This window comes from Hemitrygon akajei, chromosome 5 (genome assembly GCF_048418815.1).
Source record: "Hemitrygon akajei chromosome 5, sHemAka1.3, whole genome shotgun sequence".
NCBI classification, from domain to species: Eukaryota; Metazoa; Chordata; class Chondrichthyes; order Myliobatiformes; family Dasyatidae; genus Hemitrygon; species Hemitrygon akajei.
Genome location: NC_133128.1, coordinates 147874237 through 147898913, shown reverse-complemented (window position 1 = coordinate 147898913; position 24677 = coordinate 147874237). Strand labels below are relative to the sequence as shown.

General features: G+C 40.5%; 1 protein-coding gene across 6 annotated transcripts in view; it reads right to left on the bottom strand.

Moving 5' to 3' along the window:
• Positions 1-24677, bottom strand: part of LOC140728289 (melanophilin-like) — a 265392-nt gene that overhangs the window by 43202 nt on the left and 197513 nt on the right. For all 6 annotated transcript variants that reach the window (XM_073046792.1, XM_073046791.1, XM_073046790.1 and 3 more), the window contains 4 exons: positions 23017-23153; positions 17103-17156; positions 7420-7505; positions 2567-2695 (listed from right to left, as the gene is read on the bottom strand). In XM_073046792.1, coding sequence (XP_072902893.1) covers positions 2567-2695; positions 7420-7505; positions 17103-17156; positions 23017-23153 — 406 coding nt within the window. The remainder of the gene's footprint in view (positions 1-2566; positions 2696-7419; positions 7506-17102; positions 17157-23016; positions 23154-24677) is intronic.

Here is a 24677-nt window from a genome sequence, read left to right as displayed (position 1 = left end):
AAGTGATATTCCTTGCCAAAGGCACCCTGCTGATCGACTGGAGGCCCTATGAATGGGAGGTTTATTTCAGAAGACTCTGGTGTACAAGAATAAGTCAGCAGATGATTAATTCGAGGGGACAGGTTTTAAAGGTGATTGGTTCACCTGGGGAGATATAACTGGAGAATATAGGGTTCAGAGGAACAGTGTAGATGTCTACAGAGTAACTTGTTTGGTCTAAAGCAGTGGTTCCCAACCTTTTTTTGGCCATGCCCCACCTAATCACCTCTAAAATCCTGATGCCCCCTGTGGTGATATATAATTCTTATTATTCAAAAAGTGAACTCCTATTCACCTGGAGGAAGCCTAAAAGATCATTAACTTGGTTTAAACAAACTTCCAAAGAACATGGCATTCATGAAAGAGAAAAATAAAAGAACCAAAGGACTGTTAAAGTTCTGAGGAAGAAATTACTAAGAAATTGTAAAAAAAAAGAACATTAAGTGATATTAAAATAATAATAATTAATAAATAAAACAATGCCAATTCGTTTCTACAGCATACAAAGACAGATACACCGTTTAAAAGAGATGACGCAATGTACACACCTTCACACCACCAAGAACCGAAAGCTACTGCAAAAAGCAGCATTGGCGCGACCTCGTACGAGTTTCTTACGCGTTTGGACTTGTTCATTCGTTCCTTCCTACATCAGTCAATTCATTAATTTAATTATGAAAGCTATTTGATGGTTGTAACGATGGTGATACACTATATATACAGTACATATGCAATTATACATGTACATACACACAAGTATTTTTATGTATGCATACTGTATATACACATATGTATTAACTCGCACACACACTCATACTCACACAGACTTACTAGAAAAAATTCACTGTTAATAACTCATTCTTGAATTGCCCCCCTTAAAAATCAAATTATCCCCCCTGTGGGGCGTACGCCCCACGTTGGGAACCACTGGTCTAAAGGAAACGTGCTTTTCTTCCTGACTCAGGCTAGTGCATAATCATCTTAAACCAGCAGCATTATTTGTTTGCTTCCAACCACTGGCCATCCTCCAGGATTGGGTAACTCAGCTCTGTACTTTAAATTGATAGCTGCAATTATTTAGGTTTTTAACCTGCCTCTCACTAACTGACCTGAGCTGCCTATGCTCATGAAAAGTGGACATGGGGATTTTGAGTGGCTTGGGTTGTTGGTTAACTTTGTTGAAATTTAACATCTGTCTTCACCCACCCATATCTGTGGGAGATCAGATTGAGCCCTGCATCTGAGAGTGGAGAAATATATAATTTCCCTGAATTACAATGCATCATGCTGAGAGGCACAGATTTCATCGCAAGAACTTGCGGTCTACAGATGCAATCATTTGTACAGTGTATTAGAATGTTTTCGAAAGCAATGATGTATGCTTTGGGAATAATATTATAATGTTCCATTTTGCTTTGCTGCTTTCATGCATATTAAAAGAGAAACAAATTTCCATAAATCATTCTACTGCTTTACTTCTAACCTCCGATTACTCTCTGGAAAATAGCAATATTTTTCTACACCAACATAAAAACGCAAGACATTTGAAAAATCTAAGGTTAAAGCTGTGCATCCCTGCTTGAGTAAGCAAACAGATCGTGTGGTATGATGTTGAAATCACAGATCAATTTTGGGCCTTACTCATGCTCTCAATGTTCTAACTGCTAAGCATGGATAAAATTTGAAAAAAGTCAAGAACAGGAAACTAGCTAGTTTCTGGATGTACAGATTTAATAAAATGACTGAAACAAATAATGGAGATTTTAAAAATTTCAACGCATTGTCAAAGGTTGATGGTAATTGCACCTTCAAAAATATTTGGATACTTAAAATTGAGAAAGGAACACTACATGTGAGTTCAATTTCAATGTTTAAGACTTTGGATAGGTACATGGATGGTATGGGTGTGGATATGGTCCCGGTGCATCGATGGATCCAAGTAGTTTAAATGGTTTGCCACAAATTAGATAGACCAAATGGCCTGTTTCTGTGCTGTATTTTCCTATGTCTGTATATTTGGTAATAGCAGGCAGTGGAACCAGTTGACAGAGCATTTGGCACAATTCATTTTATGGCGTGAGTCTGCCATTCTGGCACACACAGTAAATTGAGAGATCCCAACTGACCTCAGCTAGTTCAGCATCTGTAAGGAATGCTCAGCAAATCCCTGACCAGCAAGGTTCAGGGATCTACTTATAGAATACATATGTGCTACTTATAGTTAGCACAATTTACAGTACAGGCAACCTGATTTCAATTCCCACCACTGCCTGTATGGAGTTTCTCGTTCTCCCTATGACTCCGTGGGTTTCCTCCAGGTGCTCTGGTTTCCTCCCACATTTGAAAGGTGAAGCGGTTGGTAGGTTAATTGGTCATTGTTAACTGTCCCATGATTAGAACGGATTAAGTTGGGCGTGGCTTGAAGGGCTGGATAGGGCCCATTCCGTGCTGTATTTCAATAAAAGAAAATTGCTTGTGGAGGCATTTGGGAAATGGCGCAGTGCAGCTGGAGAATTGCAGGACTTACCTGGAAGTCATTCTCCTCATAATGCGGTGATGGAACCTGGAGGGAAGGGCGACGGGATTGGGAGGAGTATTCCGAGTCCATATCAAAGTCAAAAGGATGCACTGAAAGCAGACGTTTGCTTCTACGTTGCTATGGATACACAAGGAATAGAAAATCTTTTAGCTACTTTTCATTTCAAGATTTCTTATATATTTGTTTCTTTAAAATTATAAATACCTTAGTCAGAGTTCTGAAGGAATAACAAATAGAGGCAGCTAATTGAATGCCTTTATTGTAAAAGCCATTGGCTTGAATTATCTCCTTTTCTGTTTAATTCAATAGCTTTTGTGACAATCTAGAATGAGTATAGCATCAAAATGCTCATGGAGTGTGCTTTAGTAAGTGGAATTATTCACTGTTATGCCCCATGGATTTCAGGGTTAGGGGAGAAAGCTAATGGAAGTACGTCATGGAAAAATTAACAAACTAACAGCCTAAAAAGGGTAATGCATTACATTTTCATTCAATCAGTAAAGACACAGGTGATGGTCACATGAAATCCATTTGCAGAGGAAGCTATTTATGGTGTCTGACATGTAAAACCTTGCTTGAAATGTTCCCACATCTTAGCCAACGTATACAAATGTACAAACTTTTATCTGTGTGATCAGCAACTCACACTTAATTACTATTTCTCAGTTAACCAACATATTGAAGCAGCTTATAGTAAGTCAATGAAAGTCAAGTAAAGTAGTAAGTCAAGTAAAGCTTATAGTTAGCCGGATATTCAGGAGAATTTAAAGGACAGTGTAGCAGACTTAAGGAGACTTTCAAAAGTGGGAAGAGATGGAAAGGCGGAGGGGTTCATATGAGGATTTGAAAATTCAAGCACTAGGTGATTTAAATATTTGGTCACTGATGCATGGAGGGTGAGCATGTTTGAGACATGAGAAAACATTTTGAAAGCATTCTCACCCAAATATGTAATTAATAAACAAACCCCATTTTGTTCTGAGTACTGAATGTTTGGAAATCATATACAACTCAAAGATGAACTTTAAAACTTAATCTTGGCTAATGGGCTACAGGAGTCGCTGGGAAGATGCTTCATGATGAGGATTGAACCAAATATTTTGCTTACATTTTGGTGAGGGTGGAAAAAAGCTTCCTTCAGAATCAGAATTATTTATTATCACTGACAAATGTTGTGAAATTTGTCGGCTTGAGGCATCAGTACAGAGCAAGACAGACAAATTACTGTAAGTTAGAATATATAGTGCAAGAAAGGAATAATAAGCTAATATTCAGCTGTTTATGGACTATTCAGAAATCTGATGCCGGAGGAGAAGAATCTGTTCTTAAAACATTGAGTGTGGGTCTTCAGGCCACTGTACCTCCTCCCAGATAGTAGGAATGAGAATAAGATATGTCCTGAATCAAGAGGGTCCTCAATATGGATTTTGCCTTCATGAGGCACTGCCTTCTAAAGATGCCCTTGATTGTGCAGTGTTATATCTGTGATAGCTATCCCATTTACACTGAGATGGAGAATGGCACTAGCTGAAAATCTGCTTTGAGTGGTGTCCAGACACCACTTGATGCAGAACCAGATATTAAATAAAGCTTGATGAGGAACAAGAGATGATAAAGTTGTGAAGCAAACCCAATGTGGAAATTAGGGAGTGCAATTAGTTATCAATACATAGACGAGCTAATAGAATGATTAATTCAATCTGTTAGAGACTGGAAAAAAGATGTTGCTTATATAAGGTGGGCAAACAGAACAAGTAATATAAATGAGATACTGATGTTGGTATAAATGAGAAAAAGCTGATAATACAACAGATATAGAGATATGGAAAAGGAGCTACTTTGAAAGGCTAACTTTGAGGAGATGCGAAGGGATTTAAAGAGAGTGGATTGGGTCAAGTTGTTTTATGGGAAGGATGTAATAGAGAAATGGAGGTCATTTAAGGGTGAAATTATGAGGGTACAGAATCTTTATGTTCCTGTTAGGTTGAAAGGAAAGGTTAAAGGTTTGAAAGCGCCATGGTTTTCAAGGGATATTAGAAACTTGGTTCGGAAAAAGAGGGATGTCTACAATAGGTATAGGCAGCATGGAGTAAAGGAATTGCTCGAGGAATATAAAGAATGTAAAATGAATCTTAAGAAAGAGATTAGAAAAGCTAAAAGAAGATACGAGTTTGGTTTGGCAAATAAGGTGGAAGTAAATCTGAAAGGTTTCTACAGTTATATTAAAAGCAAGAGGATAGTGAGGGATAAAATTGGTCCCTTAGAGAATCAGGGTGGTCAGCTATGTGTGGAGCCGAGGGAGATGGGAGAGATTTTGAACGATTTCTTCTCTTCGGTATTCACTAAGGAGAAGGATATTGAATTATGTAAGGTGTGGGAAACAAGTACGGAAGTTATGGAACCTATGACAATTAAAGAGGTGGAAGTACTGGCGCTTTTAAGAAATTTAAAAGTGGATAAATCCCCGGGTCCTGACAGGATATTCCCCAGGACCTTGAGGGAAGTTTGTGTAGAGATAGCAGGAGCTCTGATGGAGATCTTTCAGATGTCATTAGAAACGGGGATTGTGCTGGAGGATTGGCGTATTGCTCATGTGGTTCCATTGTTTAAAAAGGGTTCTAGAAGTAAGCCTAGCAATTATAGACCTGTCAGTTTGACATCAGTGGTGCGTAAATTAATGGAAAGTATCCTTAGAGATAGTATTTATAATTATCTGGATAGACATGATCTGATTAGGAGTAGCCAGCATGGATTTGTGCGTGGAAGGTCATGTTTGACAAACCTTATTGAATTTTTTGAAGAAGTTACGAGGAATGTTGACGAGGGTAAGGCAGTGGATGTAGTCTATATGGACTTCAGCAAGGCCTTTGACAAAGTTCCACATGGAAGGTTAGTTAAGAAGGTTCAGTCGTTAGGTATTAATGCTGGAGTAATAAAATGGATTCAACAGTGGCTAGATGGGAGATGCCAGAGAGTAGTGGTGGATAATTGTTTATCGGGATGGAGGCCGGTGACTAGCAGGGTGCCTCAGGGATCTGTTTTGGGCCCAATGTTGTTTGTAATATACATAAATGATCTGGATGATGGGGTGGTAAATTGGATTAGTAAGTATGCCGATGATACTAAGGTAGGAGGTGTTGTGGATAATGAGGTGGGTTTTCAAAGCTTGCAGGGAGATTTATGCCGGTTAGAAGAATGGGCTGAACGTTGGCAGATGGAGTTTAATGCTGAGAAGTGTGAGGTTCTACATTTTGGCAGGAATAATCCAAATAGAACATACAGGGTAAATGGTAGGGCATTGAGGAATGCAGTGGAATAGAGAGATCTAGGAATAACAGTGCATAGTTCCCTGAAGGTGGAGTCTCATATAGATAGGGTGGTGAAGAAGGCTTTTGGAACACTGGCCTTTATAAATCAGAGCATTGAGTACAGAAGTTGGGATGTAATGTTAAAATTGTACAAGGTATTGGTAAGGCCAAATTTGGAATATTATGTACAGTTCTGGTCACTGAATTATAGGAAAGATATCAATAAATTAGAGAGAGTGCAGAGACGATTTACTAGGATGTTTCCTGGGTTTCAGCACTTAAGTTACAGAGAAAGGTTGAACAAGCTAGGTCTCTATTCATTGGAGTGTAGAAGGTTGAGGGGGGATTTGATCGAGGTATTTAAAATTTTGAGAGGGATAGATAGAGTTGACGTGAATAGGCTGTTTCCATTGAGAGTAGGGGAGATTCAAATGAGAGGACATGATTTGAGAGTTAGGGGGCAAAAGTTTAAGGGAAACACGAGGGGGTATTTCTTTACTCAGAGAGTGATAGCTGTGTGGAATGAGCTTCCTGTAGAAGTAGTAGAGGCCAGTTTAGTTGTGTCATTTAAGGTAAAATTGGATAGGTATATGGACAGGAAAGGAGTGGAGGGTTATGGGCTGAGTGCGGGTAGGTGGGACTAGGTGAGATTAAGAGTTCGGCATGGACTAGGAGGTCCGAGATGGCCTGTTTCCGTGCTGTGATTGTTATATAGTTATATGGTTATAGAGATACTAAATGTTAATATTAGAACTTTTGTAGTTAATTCCACAAACCAAGTCAAAGGATATTGGGAAAATTGTTACTTATACAAAACAGATAAATGAAAGAGAAATAGGATTGTTGTACAGGGCCCTAGTGTGGCCACAGCTAGACCATTTTCTGGGTTGTTCACAAACAAATATTCTTCTGAAAGAGGGACTGCAAGAAGTGACATTTATTTCCAATATTTGTATCCAATTTATGTTAAAACATCAGTTCACATTCTCTGCCCAAGATGGCTTTGGAGGTTCAGATGTTGAGTATACTTAACAGCTATGATTTTATTGTACATTGGAGCAATACAATATGACGAGGGGTCAAATGGTGTATTCCTGATTCTATTTCTTATGTTTTTATCTCGCAGTAAAACCAGATACAGCAAGGGATTTGTAAGAAATATTTTCTATCAGCATGGAATATAAAACTGCTAATATTCCTTTCAATATGATGCTCTTATAGCTTTTAGTTCATAGTAATGCCAATTCAGCTTAAGTGCATATCAATTTATTTCCTTGCCATGATTTTTCTTGGACTATATTTTGCACAAGATATTTTTACACTTTCCTCAATTAAGGCTCCATCTCCAGCACCGCAACTGGTTTAGCAACATTGCACTTATTTATGTATCTTGTACTTGGAATTGTTGGCCAACATCTCCAATAATAAATGTAAACAGTGTGATTAAAGATGTCAGAGTTCAATGTCTAAAGTAAAAGCTTATTGTAGAAATTAGTGACATTTTCAAAAGCAAACAGTGAAAGGGATATTAACTGTACTATAGCGCTGAGCTTCTGAGTTATCTAAGGTATCTTCATCCTCTTCAATGACCTCTGCCATCATCTGTGGATCGTATCCACCTACAGGTAAGAAAAACAGCAGAGAAAACCACATCAATAATGCTGCAAATGTATTCTTGCTGTGAAAAGTCAACACCATACAAAGCCGTGTGTTCTGGGATCACGTAGAGTGGTGAACTTCAGAAGAATAATATTGAAGATCAATTTCACTTATGGTTTAATAGTGTGGTAGACTTCCTCTGACACATACGCTAAATCAGAGAGTACACACTTGGGTCATTTCACAGGATCCAATACAAATGATTGATGCAAACTGGAAGAAACCAACTCCATGTCTAATTGGTGAACACAATAAAATTAAGGCAACTTCTGGTCCTGTTGTGAGCAAAGGTTGGGGGGGGGGCTTTTAATTGAGCAGAAATATCAATCCATTTTATCTGACTTGGCATATGAGTCAGCCACCAACTTGATAGTAGACTGTGGAGAATACGGCAAAACAGGAGCTCTCAGCGGCAAGTCCTTTCTAATTCAGAGAAACACTTTGAAGGATAGTGTCCAGTGTCCTGATGGAAGATGAGAAAGAGATCCACAAGAGACTATGTGTGTGGAGGGGGTGGATGTGGGAGGGGGGTTCAGAGTTTTAAAGAAGTATTTAGGTAAGAAGGGTAGAGTATATTTGAATCTGTCAGGAGCCTGCATTTCTTTAATTCACAATTAGGTGAACTGCAAATGAGTGAAACCTTGCCATTACTGTTATAGCAAATGGCAACACGGCAGTAGAGCTAATGATAGCCAGGACTCATTGCTGTTATTCTTGATTTCATGTGGCAGAGTGAAACAGGTGGTAGTGACCTGAACCCAGACGGAGGGTCTCGGTCTGAAACATCGACTGTGTATTCCTCTCCATAGATGCTGCATGACCTGCTGAGTTCCTCCAGCATCTTGTGTTGAGCTTTACAGTGCTAAACATCGTTGAAGACGAATATTAACAAGGATTTTTTTTTTGGGGTGACAACAGGAATGCAGTGGATGAAATTTGTCTAATTTTCAGAAGCCTTCGATAAGGTTCCCATAAAAACCTAACGAATGAGGTTGAAGAGTGCAGAGACAGGGACAAATAGCAGAACCAGTTGCTTGTGAGCTTCAACTCAGAGAGCAAAGAGTGTGAGTAGAGGGTAGGTATTTACAGTGAAAACAGGTGGGTAGTTTTCCATAAGGATCAGAACTGAATCCACTCCTGTTCACGATCTGAACTCTGTCATCAAAACCACAAGTTCTAAATTTATGGATGATATCAAATTGAGAGGGGATAATCAGTACTGAGGAAGATGCCCACAAATTACTACTTTAATAAACTTGCAGAATTGGCAAATAATTAGCATATAAAGTTTAACAAAGCAAGATAACATATTTTAGTTGGAAAAGCAGGAAGGCAATAGGAAGGACAGGAGGTCTAGGTGGGTTAGAGAACAAAGGAAATTCAGGAAGTACAAAAATACCAGTCACTAATATTCATGCCACAGGTTAATAAGGTCAGTAAAATGCAAACTGAGTATGGGGACTTAGTTTTGAAGGGATTGAAATGAAATATTAAATATGCATTGAATCTTTCTTCACACACAAGATGCTGGAGGAACTCAGCAGGTTAAGCAGCATCTATGGCAAAGAGTACAGTCGACGTTTTGGACCGAGACCCTTCGCAGGACTGGAGAAAAAATGCTGAGGAGTAGATTTAAAAGATGGGGGGAGAGGACAGAGAAACACAAGGTGATAAGTGAAACTTGGAGGGGGAGTGATGAAGTAAAGTGCTGGGAAGTTGATTGGCGAAAGAGATACAGGGCTGGAGAAAAGAGAAGTCTGATAGAAGAGGACGGAAGGCCTTGGAAGAAAGAAGAGGGGGGAGGAGTACCAGAGAGTGATGATGGGTGGGCAAGGCGATAAAGTGAGAGAGGGAAAAGGGGATAGGGAATGGTGATGGAGGGGGCATTACCGGAGGTTTGAGAAATTGATGTTTGAATCTTGCTTAGAGCTTACTGAGAGAACTGTGTATATTTTTGTTGCCTATATTATAGTAAATATATAAATACACTGGAGAGGATACAGAGAAGATTTACAAGGATAATACCAGAAAGACAAGAGTATAAATATACTCTGATGTTTGCTCGGTAGAAGAACAAGCTGGACCAGGACAACTTGCTGTCAACACGTACAAACAAGCTGGATCAACTCAGCAGGTCGGGCAGCATCCATTGAACAGTCAATGTTTTGGGCCGAGACCCTTCGTCAGGACTGAAGAGTGAGGGGGCAGGGGCCCTATAAAGAAGGTGTGGGGAGGGTGGTAGGTGCCAGGTGAAAAACGAATCGAAGGAAAAATCAAGGGTTGGGGGAGGGGAAGCAGGGAGGGGATAGGCAGGAGAGGTGAAGAAGGAATGTAAGGGGAAAGCACTATGGGTAGTAGAAGAAGGCAGAATCATGAGAGAGGTGATAGGCAGCTAGAAGAGGAGGCACAGTGAAAGTGGGATGGTGGAAGGGAGAGGGAGGGAATTACCGGAAGTTGGAGAATTCGATGTTCATACCAAGGGGCTGGAGACTACCCAGACGGTATATGAGGTATTGCTCCTCCAGCCTGAGTTTGGCCTCATCATGGCAGTAGAAGAGGCCATGTATGGACATATCCAAATGGGAATGTGAAGCAGAGTTGAAGTGAGTGGCAACCGGGAGATCCCATCTGTTGTGGCGGACGGAGCGGAGGTGCTCGACGAAGCGGTCCCCCAATCTGCATCGGGTCTCGCCAATGTAGAGGAGGCCGCTTCGGGAGCACCGAATGCAATAGATGACCCCAACAGACTCACAAGTGAAGTGTTGTCTCACCTTCCACCCTCCCCCCACCTTCTTTATAGGGCCCCTGCCCCCTCCTTCTTCAGTCCTGACGAAGGGTCTCGGCCCGAAACTTTGACTGCTCATTTCAACGGATGCTGCCCAACCTGCTGAGTTGATCCAGTTTGTTTGTACATGTTGTCTTGACCACAGCATCTGTGTTTACAACTTACTGTCTGTTTTACAGTCATGCCACTTAGGGACTTGGACTATATTATTTTTTCTTCCTTGCAACTATATGTTTTTCTGAAATCGTAACCATATGTGCCATATGTGTTGTTTGTGTTATGTGTAGTATGCTTTATGCTATTTGTAATGTGTGTTGCTCCTTGGCCCCGGAGGGATGCTGTTTTGTTTGGCTATAATTATGTAAGGTTGAATCTCTATCTCTATACATTACTAAAATACTCATTCTGTTTATCTGTTTGTCAGTCTGTCTATTTGTGCCCTCAAATTAGCCCAAATGGTGCATTAAAGCGGCACTTTGTTTGACTACATGGACTTAAAATGCACTAACTTACAGAATGCATGCAAAGGTCAGGGTTACATTCATTTAAAATTGCTCACTCGTCAACAGGCCCTGCTTTCCACACCCGATACCAACTTTCATGGAAACCATGACGCGACACCACGACGCACGCACACGGCCAGCCTCAGCAGCGCCTCACGATGCTCACAGCAGCGACACCAAGCAGAGCAAAAGGGCAGGGCAGCTCTATTTCGAGCGGTCACATTCTACTAATCACCATCAGCGTGTGCAGAATTGGGACAGATCAAACCGGCACCCATCAATAAGAGATAATTAAATCTTATTGTAATGACGTACTTCGAGACACCCATCAAACCCTTTGCTGCAGTCAAAGGACAGCGGTGACTCTATCACGTCCATTTTGGAGAGTGCCAACCACGTCATCAAGAATAATCAGCATCCTGGAGACTTTGGTGTTACTGCTTTGTATCTTCTATCCAGCATTAGGGTAAAAAAAAATGTTCAGCCTAATTATGCTGCATGGAAAGAGAAGAGGGACATTATGGTCAAGAGATGATGTTAAATGTTGGGAAGCGGCAAGGAGAGGGAGAGAACAAGAATTGGATGAGGCCAGGGCCGCATGACTCCAGGATCAAAGAGTCAGGACAAAAAAGATGAGAGAAGAAGAGACAGAAGAGGGGAGGCGTGCACGTCTCCAAAATGAAAATAACAGGCATAGAAGGAGGAGAGAATAAGAATCGGATGAGGCCAGGGCCACACAACTCCAGGATCAGAGAGAAAGAACAAATGGTAGAAGAGCTGAAGAGACGAAGGATGAAAGGGCTGCGCGTCTCCAGAATGACAACAACTGGCATAGAAGGAGGAGAGAGGAAGAGACAGAGGAGCTGAGAAATGCACGTCTCCAAGATCAGAGACAAAGAACAAACGGAAGAAGGGTTGAAGTGATGGGGGATGAAAAGGCTACGTGTCTCCAGAATGACAAAAACAGGCACAGAAGGAGGAGAGAGGAAGAGACAGAGGAGAAAAGATCGACTCAAGAATATGCAGCAAAGAGTAATTCTTGCAAGAGTTGCTGAAGATGACAATGCCCGCTTTCGACGACAATACCTTGACAGAGAAAGAGCAAGGCAAAATGCACGACTCGCATGCTGTAACATTTCTGCGGATGTTGGTACGATACCAGAGTATGCCCTCACTGTCACACCTTCCTATTCACTAGAGAAACTGCAGATTTCTGCTGTATGAAGGGAAGGGTAAAGATAGGCAATTTGCAGCCTCTACCCAATGAACTCCTCAATTTATACAGCAATGATGAACCTATTGCAAACGAGTTCAGGAAGAACATCAGACAATACAATTGCCTCTTCCAAATGACATCCTTTGTTGCCAAATAAGTCCTTCCAACGAGGAATGGATGGAATCCTTCTGTGATTATTCAAGGCCAAATCCATCACTACATCGGACATTTAGTGCCAGACTCCAACCAGCAAGCCTGATTCCTTCAAATTTACTTAATGGATCCTCAAGGCAGCGTAGAATTGAGAATGGGGATACTACAGAATGATGGAATTCAACGTGAGATTGTTTAATTATTGGAAAGCCTACTATGACAACGAAACCCGTACATTGCGTCCCTTCAACTTGCAAAAGAACAAATTTGAGGCATGCCAGAGGCATCCATTGTCATTGATCCTGACTGGAGAGCGGCATTTGAACACGAGAGAAGATCTAATGCACAAATTGCCAACAAATTCGCTGTCATTATACCGAACAGCACCAAACCTGAAGCAAGCTCACGGCACATTGTGTTGAAAGAACGAGGAGATGATTTGCAAATAATTTCAGAGTCCCATTGCTCATATGACAGCTTTCAATACATACGTTTCCTTCCACTTGGAGATGATGGCTGGCATGATCAACCCTGAATGACAAACAACAAGAAACTGACGGCAATGCGTTATTATGCGTATCGAATAATGAACCACAAGAATGAGTTTAATAAACTTCTCAGAGGAGGACGTCTATTCCAACAATACTTGGTCGATATGGCTGCTAAGCTTGAAGGTGAGAGGCTGAGCTACATCCGAGTGAATCACGCAACCTTAAGATCAACAACATACAGAGGCCTGACTGAGGCATTGAATGATGACGATGATTTCAGAAACATCGGAAGGCGCATCATCCTCTCCTCAGCCTTTGTCGGTGGACCGAGATACATGATGGAACAATGTCAGGACGCCATGATGTATATACGGAAGTACAGTAATGCTTCATTGTTCATTACAATGACATGCAATCCAAACCGGCCGGAAGTCCAACCGCATCTTTTTTTTGCATTAGCAACCAAACAATTGGCCGGATTTAATCACGAGAGTGTTTAACTTGAAGAGAAAGTTGTTTACGAAGTACCTCAATGGAATAGGTGGTCCCTTTGATAGGTGATTCACTTACATTGTAAGTGTGGAATACCAAAAGCGGGGTCTGCCTCATTTGCACTGTCTGCTGTGGCTCAATGAAGCATCCAAGCCAAGACCACAAGATTATGATAGATTCTTGCAAGCAGAAGCACCAGACCCAAATGAAGATCCAGAGCTGCATGAATTGGTCTTGAAGCACATGATACATGGTCCGCATCGCACCACTAAATCACCATGTTGGCAAAATGGTACATGCAGTAGGAGGTTACCTAAGCCATTTATTGAGCATACAAGGTGTGGGGATGATTTATATCCTGCATATAGGAGACGGTCTGTGGAAATGGAGGATTCGAAGGTCATCTAGTAGGATGACAAAGTCGAACTATAACTTCTAAATGGGTGGTCCCCTATGATGCACAACTATTGAAGCTGTTCAATTGACATCTAAATGTAGAAATATGCTGGTAGAAAAAATGTAGAAGTATCAAGTCCATCAAATACGTGATCAAGTATACCATGAAGGGGAGTGATCGGGCAATTTTTGGAGCAAATAGAGAAGACAAAATCACACAGTATTTGACAGGCAGATATAATGGGCCCTCTGAAGCTGTTGATTGATACTTGGATTTCCAATTCACGACTTCAAGTGCACCTTCTCCGACAGCATCAAGTTTTCTTTCAAGATAATGCTGCCGTGCAACTGAACAATGATGTGACAAGAACCACTGTAATGGAATTCATGGATCTTTGCACTCGCGATCCACTTGCAAGAACCCTGTACTATGCGGATATTCCCAGATTCTTCACTTGGACTAATAAGAGATGGGAAAGAAGGAGAATGTGGAAAAGAGTGGAGGAGTACTCCAGGATTTTTGAAGCAAATGTTCTGGGTCGAGTGTATACCGTTTCTCCACGAATTGGTGACCTCTACTATTTGAGACTTCTTCATCACATAAAGGGACCAGTATCTTTCAAATCATTGAAAACACATGATGGAGATATCCTTCCATCATTCAAAGACGTCTGCAAAGAGAGAAGATTGTTGCAAGCTGACGATCATTGGCAGCAAACTATGGAAGAAGCAGAGAGAACAAGAATGCCCAGAGCAATGAGAGATTTGTTTGCCATCTTGTTAACAAACACAGAAATCAACAATCTACAGCAATTATGGAACCGGTTCAAGAAAGCAATGTCTGAAGATTTCTTACAAATGGAGAGGAGAACTATCAATGATCCTGATATCATGATCGATGAGAGGCATCATGGACAAGGTCTTCTGTATTTCCAAAAGAAACTTGAGAACTTGGGCAAAACATTTGAAGAATATAACTCGCCAACACCAAGTAATAGTACAATTACTCAAAGTGCTGGCAATCTGGAATTACTGCATGAACTGCAATACAACAGAGACGAACAGCAGGAATTTGTTTCACAGAAGCAGCCCCTATTGAATTATGAGCAAAGAGAAGTATATGAATATGTGTGCGATTGCTTGGAAAGGAATCTCTCAATGATTTTCATTGATGCTCCAGGAGGAATGGGCAAGACATTAATCATCAACTTGATCGTCGCTAAAGTTAGGGGAGATGGAGGTGTTGCTATTGCTGTAGCGTCATCAGGTATTGCAGCAACATTGATGCCTGGTGGTAGGACAGCGCATTCAAAATTCAAGATACCCCTCAAAGTCAATGAGTGACATTGATAAAGACACCAATACTGCAAATTTACTCCAAAATGCAAGGCTTATTGTCTGGGATGAGTTCCCCATGATTAGGAGGGAGAGCTTCAAAGCGGTGGACCGTACTCTCCATGATGTGTGCGGCAAGAATGAGGCCTTTGGGGGTATTTTAACCATTTGCTGTGGCGATTTCTGTCAGCTTCTAGCACTTGTGAAACACTGACGTGATGCTGATCTGGAGAATTCATGCATAAAAAAAAAATCCTACTTACGGAGAAGCTTCGTCACATTTCAATTGAAGAGAAACATGCCATCGAGTGAGGGAGAAGGGCAATATTCTGAGTTCTTATTGGATGTTGGAGAAGACAAGATTGAGAAAAACGAAAACAATGAAATCGAATTTCCTGAAGATATGATTCTGCCAGCAAAAACTATGGAAGAATGTATTGATTTCATCTACCGGACATTCGACAATCCTGCAGAACTGTTCTCGAGGAATTCTATCTTGGTTCCTCTCAATGAAATGATGCAAAAAATAAACTTCACATGCCTTAGACGCTTTCCTGGAATCATGAAATACTGTTCCTTCAATGCCGTAAGTGAAGGAGCTAGCCCCACTAATTTTCCAACAGAATTCCTTGATTTGGTCAAACTCTCGGAATTGCCACCACATAAACTGGAATTGAAGAGGGGATATCACATTATTTCAATAAGGAACTTGGATCCACCAAGGCTTTGCAATGGAACGCAAATGAAGGTGGAAGAACTGCACGACAATCTCATTGTAGCAAAGATAAACATTGGTGCGTTCAAAAATGATATTGTCATGATCCCAAGAATTATTCTCAGTTTATCAGAAGGGGAAGATGTCCCTCTTCAGTGGAGTCAGTTCTCGATACAGTCGTGCTTTGCTATGACTATACATAAGGTGCAAGGCCAAACCATGGAGAATGTGTTGATTTATTTGGAGAAACCGGTATTCCAGCATGGTCAGCTGTATGTGGCTTTAAGCCAGGGAAAAAGAAATGAAAACGTTAGAGTATTCTTGAAGGGTGGCAGATCAACCAGAAATGTTGACACCAAAAGTGTCCTTCGTTAAATGAGGAGGAGCTATATTTTCTTGCTACACATCTTTCTTCTTTAATAAATTGAGCTTTTCTTCTTTAATTTCCAAAGCAAAGCAATAGCATTCAGGGAAATTTAATGTTCATTCTGGTCACATCAGACTGCACTACCTTTCTCTTAAAGGGTGCCCTAATGGCTCACCCGGTTGTCTAGTGATCATTAAAGTTGAACTTGAACTTCAACAGATTGAGTTTCATTTCTTTCGGTGAAAAAACTGAGTAGTGACCTAAGATCTTTATAATTAAGAAGGGTTCTGTAAAAAAAAATGTAGAGAGAACATTTCCATTTGTGCAGAGCAGTATTCGAGACTGTAATGATGTGGCTCAGCAAGAAATCCAAGTGGGAATTCAGGAAAAGAAACATATTTATTTAAAAAGTGCTGAGAAAATGAATTTACTGCTGCAGGGAGTGTGTGAAATGAGTATTACAGGATTTTTTTTGAAGCGAGAGTGAGCATGTGGTGGAAAAGGAACTAGAGAGTTCTGCTTATAGATTTAGGTGGGGTAAGTAGAGGGCACTCATGGAGCATTAACCACAGTGTGGTAAAGTTATACTGAATGAATAATTTCTGTGCTGTATATCCAGTATATCTAGTCTTGTTTAAAGGTTCTTTTCTCAGATCAGTATGGAAAAAATCATTTTTACATCATGCCTCTCATGACTGCATGTCTTCAACATTCAATGTCACACTAGATCTCACCGATATGGACTTTAAGGTAGTCCATGGGTATGTATTTAATTCAGTGTTATTGTTTGCCCTTTCTGCCATGAATTATGATCCTAATCAGTGTTAACGGGAGCTGGTCCCGGGAGTCTGGGCTGCACTCACACGTTGAGGATGCAGTACCTCTGAGTGGTGATGAGGTGGTCAACTCTGGCTACTACCTATTCTGCACTGGGTCCTTTTCATATCACTTAGCAGATGGAACAGCAAACTTTCCAAGGGTTGTTGATGGCAAACAGATAGTTGCTGTATTATCACATCACTGGAAAAACCCAGGAGTCAGACGCTGGTGTCATAGGATTGCTGTAAAGTGGAAAACAAATAAAACGTTTAGTTGCTTATTCACCTTGCAAATAACTGTCTGATCCATCGTCAAATTCACCTTCTTCACTTTGTGAATCTGTGAGGGAATAACAAATAAAATTTAATAAAATTTTAACTCTTTTCCTCAACATGGTAGTTAATTGTACCACATGATACAATTCCAATGATTGCTTGGCAAAAGCTTTAAAACACTTAAGGGAGCCATATTTCAGGAGGAAATAGGGCCTAGATTCTGCCCAACAAGAAAATCGGAGAGAGTGCTCCAGCTGAAACCAGCTACAAATACCACCTAATATTGTCCAACCCAATCTAGTGAAATTCCAGAAAAATTGCCTCTGGATAATCCTTTGGCACTATTTCAACATATGGGGTAATATTAAAATGAATTCCAGGAACATATTACCAGTACCTGGGCCACAACTATTCCTGACGTATGTCACCAGTTTGTACGAGTAGACCAAGTATCATTTTTCCAAGTTTACGTGTTTTCTGATGGTACAAAGCTGGGTGGGAAGAGGATACTAAAACACTTCAACAGAATACAGCCAAGCTGAGTGAGAGGATGAGGAAAAGGTGGATGTAACGTGACGTAGAAAAATGGGGTAACCGTGTAGCACAGCAAATAGTGCAGATGCCTTATCGTTCCTAAAACATGGCTCTGATGCTAACCTTTTGTGCTAGCTGTGTGAAACATGCACATTCCCCCTGAAACCATGTGGGTTTGGTCTGAGTGATCTGCTCCTTGCCACATCCCAAAGGTGTGTAGGTTGGTAGGTTATTGGCCATTCTAAATAATCTCCAGTGTAGACGGGTGGTAGAATCTGGGAGGGGTGGAGCAGGGGTCTGAATGCTCCGTGGGCCCCATCAGTATCCATTTCCCTCCTGCTCCTCTCACACAAGCTATCGTTGACCTTGTAGGATCTACAGCCATATCTGCTTCCATGGTACTTTTCCAGTTTGAACACCTTTGCACTCTTGGTGAAACCCAGGATGAAGAATGACAAGCTCTTTTCAAGTGATTCCTTTTCAGCTGTCTGTACTTCCAAAGTAACAGTAATACTGCTTCTCCACCACACCCACCTCCACCCACTCCCTCTTCCATCAACTTCCACAATGAAAGCTCAGTACTCATCATAAAATTGCTCCTTTATCTATCCCGCTGCTCTTCTGGAGAGTTTTCCTCCTTTGATCTTCTCACACTATTCCACTCCTGCAGAGTTCATTTAAATGCCCATCCTCTACCACGTTAGCTAAGGATCATCCAATTTTTCACTGCAATACTTTCACTGCTGTGTATCTTGCTTCCTCCTCCCCCCCCCCCCACTGTACTAAATGATTTAAACCTCCATCATTTTCTATCATCCCTGATCTCACTGCATTCGTATCTTCTATATGGAAAGCTCCTGTAGCTCCCCACTTAATGTGGCCTTGCTACTCACTCTGTGTGGGTCACAGACAAGGTTTTCTTTGATAACGTCTTAGTATCAACTTCATTGCCTTTGCAGAGACCAGGCTGAATGACAATAAGAATTACTTAAGTGAAGCCTTCTCATCAGCTCAGGCGATATATTCCTCTTTTCTACCATAATTTGTTCTACTGAAGCTTCCAGAAGTGGATAATCAACTCTTATGTGAAATCACCTATTATTACAGCCCCATTATATGTACAGTTATCTACAATCTCTCTCCATATTTGTTGCCCTAATTCTTGCTGACTATTGGGGTGGGGGGGGAGCTCTAATACAATCCCATCAAAGTAATCACACCCTTCTTATTTCTGAGTTCCACCATGAAACCTCAGATAACTATTCCTCAGAATATCCCCTCTAAGTACATGATGAATTCTCTAATTAAAAAGGAATTAACCATTCTTTCTTACACCCACCTCAATCATGCCTGTAGCATCTGTACACCAGAGCATTAAGCTGCCTACCCTTAACCATATTTCTGTAATAGCTATAATATCCCAGACCCACATACTATACTTTTCAATGCCCTGTTTCACCTGCCTTGCATGTCAGGTTTCTTATATTAAAATAAATGCAATTTAGCCTGGCAACCCCTCTTTCCTCCCCGTCCTTCCTGAGCCTGTCCAGACTGCTGGACTTGTTTGCGTCAACCTCTTAATCAAGGTTGATAAATATGCTGCTCGATCTGCTGAGCATTTCCAGCATTCTCTGGTAGTATTCACAGTAGACTGGAAGGAATCAGAACTCTGAATGAAAAAGAGCAATATTCAGGTCTCTAAGGAAAGAGCAATGAACTTGGGATACATTTAGTCGGAGCCTTCACAGACGTTTGGATTTAAATAGGCTCCTTCAGTTTAGCAGGGTTCTAAGGAATAGGGAGGTGTGTTTACAAGAGTAAATGGGCCAGGAGAGATGAAAAGGGTTATGACGATAACTGAAGTTTAGAAGGACATGGGCCATACACAACCAAATGGGACAAGCTTAGATGGGCATCTCAGTCAGTATGGACAAGTTGAGCTGAAGGGCCTTTTTCTGTGTTGTATGATATACATCTATGATTTGCCTCAATCTGTCACACCAGTACCTGGTGTTCTACACTCTATCCCCTCCACTCAGCAGTTCAGTTTAAGTCAGTATTTCCCAACCTTTTTTAGCCCAATGCCTCCCTAAAGCACTTTCATACTTACCAACATCCCTCTTAGGCACAATATACTTTCCGGCATCCCCATAGTCTAAAGACATGTCTACCATATGCTAACATGAGAAAAATATTTCTGCTTTAAATTTTTATTTGTCTTTAAACCTGACCTACATAGCGCCTGTGCACTGTACAGCAGCTTCAATATATCAATGTGATCCTTGAGCTTGATGGTTTTTAGCAAGAGTTGAAATATCTGGTTCAAGTTGTGACAGCAAAAGGCTTAAATCCCCACACATAACAATGTCCAACCAGTTTCTATTTTTTGTGAGTATGTGGTTCACTGCACTGAAGCCTCTTTCAAAAAGGTCGGAGAATGGAAATGCTGTGAAGAGCTGTTTGGCTTTTCTCCAAAGACCAGGTAACGTTGTATGACAGTGTAGCCACATATCACAAAAGCCAACATTTTTGAAAAACATTTTTGCTTCTTCATCATTCTGAAATTCGATAATTTCTTCTTGCAAGCTTCTTCTTGTTCTTTCACCTTGCAAAGAAATGGTTAATTACCCAGTATGGAATTTCCAGATCATTCAAATCCTTGAATCAGTTCTGAAAATCCTTCTTCATTGACAGCAGGTGTAAGCAGTACTCTTGCAAATCACCGTCTGTGAAAGAGAGTGCCATACTTTCCATGCAGGGAAACTGAGAGAACATTCTTCTCCCAATGTTTTGCTTACATATTTCCAATTTTCTGATAAAAGTGGACTCTACACTTTTTGGCTGGATTAAAGTGAAATTCTCACCCTGCGGTTTCATATTTAGAATGTTCATTTTTATCATACAGATCAGCTAGGCATGCCATATCTCCACATTGAAGCTCAATCTTGTTTCTCAAGCTCTTGTCAACTTTCAGCAAGAGCTCAACCATAGTGTCAAAAAGATCAAAGGAATGTTTAAAACAGCAGCCTTTTGACAGCCAATGCACTTCAGTGTAAAGAAGCAAGCGTTCAAACTCTTCATTGTTATCTGCTACTTAATGGAGGAGCTTTAATGTTGTTGATAGCAGATATTGCAAGAGTCATGCTTGAACAAAGTTGCTGGCTGAGGTTTTTGGCTGCGAGATGTTGATGTTGAATTACACAATGGATTGCAAACAGACTTGGAATTTCTTTTTTTCTATTAATAGCACTAAACGGGCATGGTGACCTGTCATATATGGTACTCCATCTATTGCACAACAAATCTACCTCCTCCCATAGATACTGTCTGGCCTGCTGAGTTCTGCCAGCATTTTGTGTTTTTATTAAATCATGTTCCTAATTGGAATACTTTTATCCTCAATATACATATTAAGCTCATCAGAGATAGATTCTCTTTTTGATATTTGTTTTTAACTTTTTATGAAAGAGAATCTCTTCATAATCTTTTCCATTTTTGATAAACCGTGCATATGCATTAGCAATGCCTAATTTTCTCACACAGTTGACTCAACCAGTTGTATCCTAAATTCTGCTTTTTGTAGCTCTGTGCATAGTTGATACTCAATGTCTTCACTCATTTTGTCAATACAACGAGCTACAGGATTACTACTCAGTGGAATTGATTTTAAAATACTGGGATCCATTTTGAAAACAGTAATACAATAGGCATGATTAATCTTTCACCAGTTGTATCAGATTTGCCACATTTAACTATCATTTTGGAAATGTTATAAGAAGCAATTAGACCACTATCAAGGTCATTTTTAACTTTCTTGGCAAACGACTCCAGGGCGCAACCCTTTTCAAATGCTCCTTTCTTCTTCTGGAACTGAGTAATACCACAAGTAGCCTTTTCAGGATACCTTTTACGGAAGTGCTCCTGCAATCTTGATGGTTTCATGGCTTCATTAGGCAGTACAGTATTACAAATAAGACACACGGGACGCCACTGATCTGATGGGAACAGAATAAAACCATACTCCAGATCTGCCATCTCCAATGGGATCCCACAACCAAGCACATCATTTCTTCTTCCCCCTCCCCCCCCATATTCTCCGCATTCTGCAGGGATTTCTCCCTCTATATCAGTGAGACCCTACATAGGTTGGGCGACTGCTTCGCCATGCACCTATACTCTGCCCGCCAGAAGAAGCAGGATCTCCCAGTGGCCACCCATTTTAATTCCACTTGCCCTTTCCATTCCGACATGTCAGTCCATGGCCTCCTTGATCACTTTGTGTTTCTTCCTCCCCATTCCCCATCTTTTTACTCTGATTCCTCATCTTTTTTTCTCCAGTCCTGCTAAAGGGTCTTGGCCCAGAATGTTGACTATACTGTTTTTCCATAGAGGCTGCCTGGCCTGCTGAGTTTCTCCAGCACTTTGTGTGTGTTGCTCCAAATATGTAACATTGTATAGACACACTTTCTGTAGTTTTGGTGTCATAGGATTAGAATTCAAGGCTTCACTGCCTTCAGATTCATAGAGGTCACACTGTACATATTAACCTATCATTAACAGGCTAAATTAAAATAAAAAATTAACACAAACTGGGAATGCCTAGCAGATGTTGACAATGACAGTGAGCTGACACGGTTGGTCAGGTCTCATGCCTCAAGTTAGCCCCCCAAGAATCTTGAATGCCCTCCAATGACTTCTATTTCCCCTAATATCCCTTTAGGACATGTAACTGCCCCTTTGGAGCAGTACTGTCCCCTTTGGGAATCACTAGTTTGAATCCAGCCAGAATATGAGCCCCCCCCCACTTCAGTTTGGGTGCAACCTGTCCATTTTGTACACGTCATATCTGCCCTAGAAGAGATCCCATGGCCGAAGAATCTGAATTTTTCTGTCCTGTTCCAGCTTTTCAGCCATGCACTCATCTGCCCTGTCTTCCAATTCCTTCCAACACTGGCAGGTGACATCAGGAATAATTCAGAGATTACAACTCTTGAGGTTCCATTTGTTTTTTTACGATTCTTCCTAACTCCTTAGGACCTTACTTTTTTTCCCTACCCATGTCATTGGTACATTCACCTCTGGCTACTCACTCTGGGAATATTCAGTGTCTTGAGTTGGCTGGCTCTATTATGCTACAAAATTACCACTTTGTAAGAAATACTGAAGTTTACCTTGATGGGAGCACTTTAAAATGGATTCCACATTAACTATCTAGTGTACACAATAGCCAGCATTAGAAAATTCAAACCATAATACTTTAACGTATCTCGAATGAATAAATAGACACATCATTGAAAACTTACGATTATTCTACTTCATTTAATGAAAGCCCCTGTTACTTAACATTAGATAGATTGTGATAACCACAGTCAGAAGGAATGAAAACATACTTAGGTACGGTAGGGAATATTTTTCTCCACTTTGAAGCCTTTTATTCAAGGAGTGCATCACCTTGGCACTGCCAAAGTTTTTGAAACGAGACTTCACATGGTTATAAAACCAGTCCAGTGACCCAGTCTTCACAATCCTGAAAAAAGCACAGGGGTGAATTTACAACCAGAAGTTCACTCTTTGACAAAAACCCATGTTTAAATTACTCAGATGCAGCACCATCAGTTCCAGCTCTTAATGTGTCTTCAAGAACCGAGTGCCAATTTTTTTTGCCAAATTTACTCCTATGGACCCAAATTTAACTTCTCTCTTTCATGCATCTCAAGCTGTCTCTTCACTTCCATAAACATCAGCGTTGCAAACCTTTTCAGTTGCTCTTTTCTTTCCGCAGTCAACAGACTTTTAAGGTGTCAGATTCTGCATAATTACCTCTTAATTATCTCAAGGAATGAATTTGGGGCTTTATGCACAGGGTCCAGCTGCACTGCAAAACCAGGAGGATTCTTTCTTCCTGACTGTAACCTAATGATTCAAAAAAAATCAACTGATCCAAAATCTGTCTGGCTCAACATGAGTGTTCTTTAGATAAGAAATCACTATGCAAATTATTCTGTGTGAAGTTATGGAGCATTATAATCCTTAAATTTAATAAGGCATTAAACAGAGCCTGGTTTCAGGAATTGTACATGGTGCTGGTCAACTGGTTTCACTCTAGATACTCAATCGGAACGGTGTAGTGTTCTATGCCAGGAATTGAACACATTAATGTAGGTTTATCTCCTAGCTCAATATTGTAATATCAGAAGTGCCATTCTGCAGATAAGAGAACAATTGTTATCTGCTTCCTCGCCAACCTTCACATCACTACAAATGAAGATAGAATTTGAGCAGTGATTCTAGATGCACACAGTAACTAAAGTACATTACTCACTTAATATTTGTGGGTGAACATCACAACTGTTTTGTGTAGAGCACATCACCAACATTGAGATACTTGGCCATTTATATATATATATATATTTTATAGGTGTTGGGTCAGACAGAAAATTGAGGGATTTATCTGCTGCTCTTCAGATAGTTCCACGTAATGTTTAAAGTCAATCAATGTTTTAGAACAGAACAGACACTCACAGCAACGGCCGTTCTCTTTAACAGCCACTGCCAACACAATTTAGCCCACAGTGACTGTTTGATTTTCCAAAACTCAACCTCAAAATAAGACACATTCATTGTTCAAAGGATCCAGAATTTTATTAGCTACAGTTCAACATGTTTCAAACTGGGTAACATAAGTAATCAAGATGGGGCTGGAGCATGGCAACTTGTAAGCTGCCCTGTGCAAATCCACTCAGTACTTCTATTATTATTGTTTTATTCTTCATAATCTAAATTCTATGTCAACACTTTATTCTGCATTTTGTTATTGTTTTATTGTTATTCTTATTGTGTAATGATTCGGTATATATTCTGTGACAATAAGAAAGTAATTCCACAATAATCCATTTCTAATACAGAATTCCATTTTATGATTTAACAGGAATTCAGTTTACAACCTAGTTGAAACTAGATTTAAAATGTTTAGAAATGCATTGCTGGTTGGTTTGAAATCAAATAAATTAATTATCGAGGTAGAGCACAATAATGCTGTTAACAGGCGACC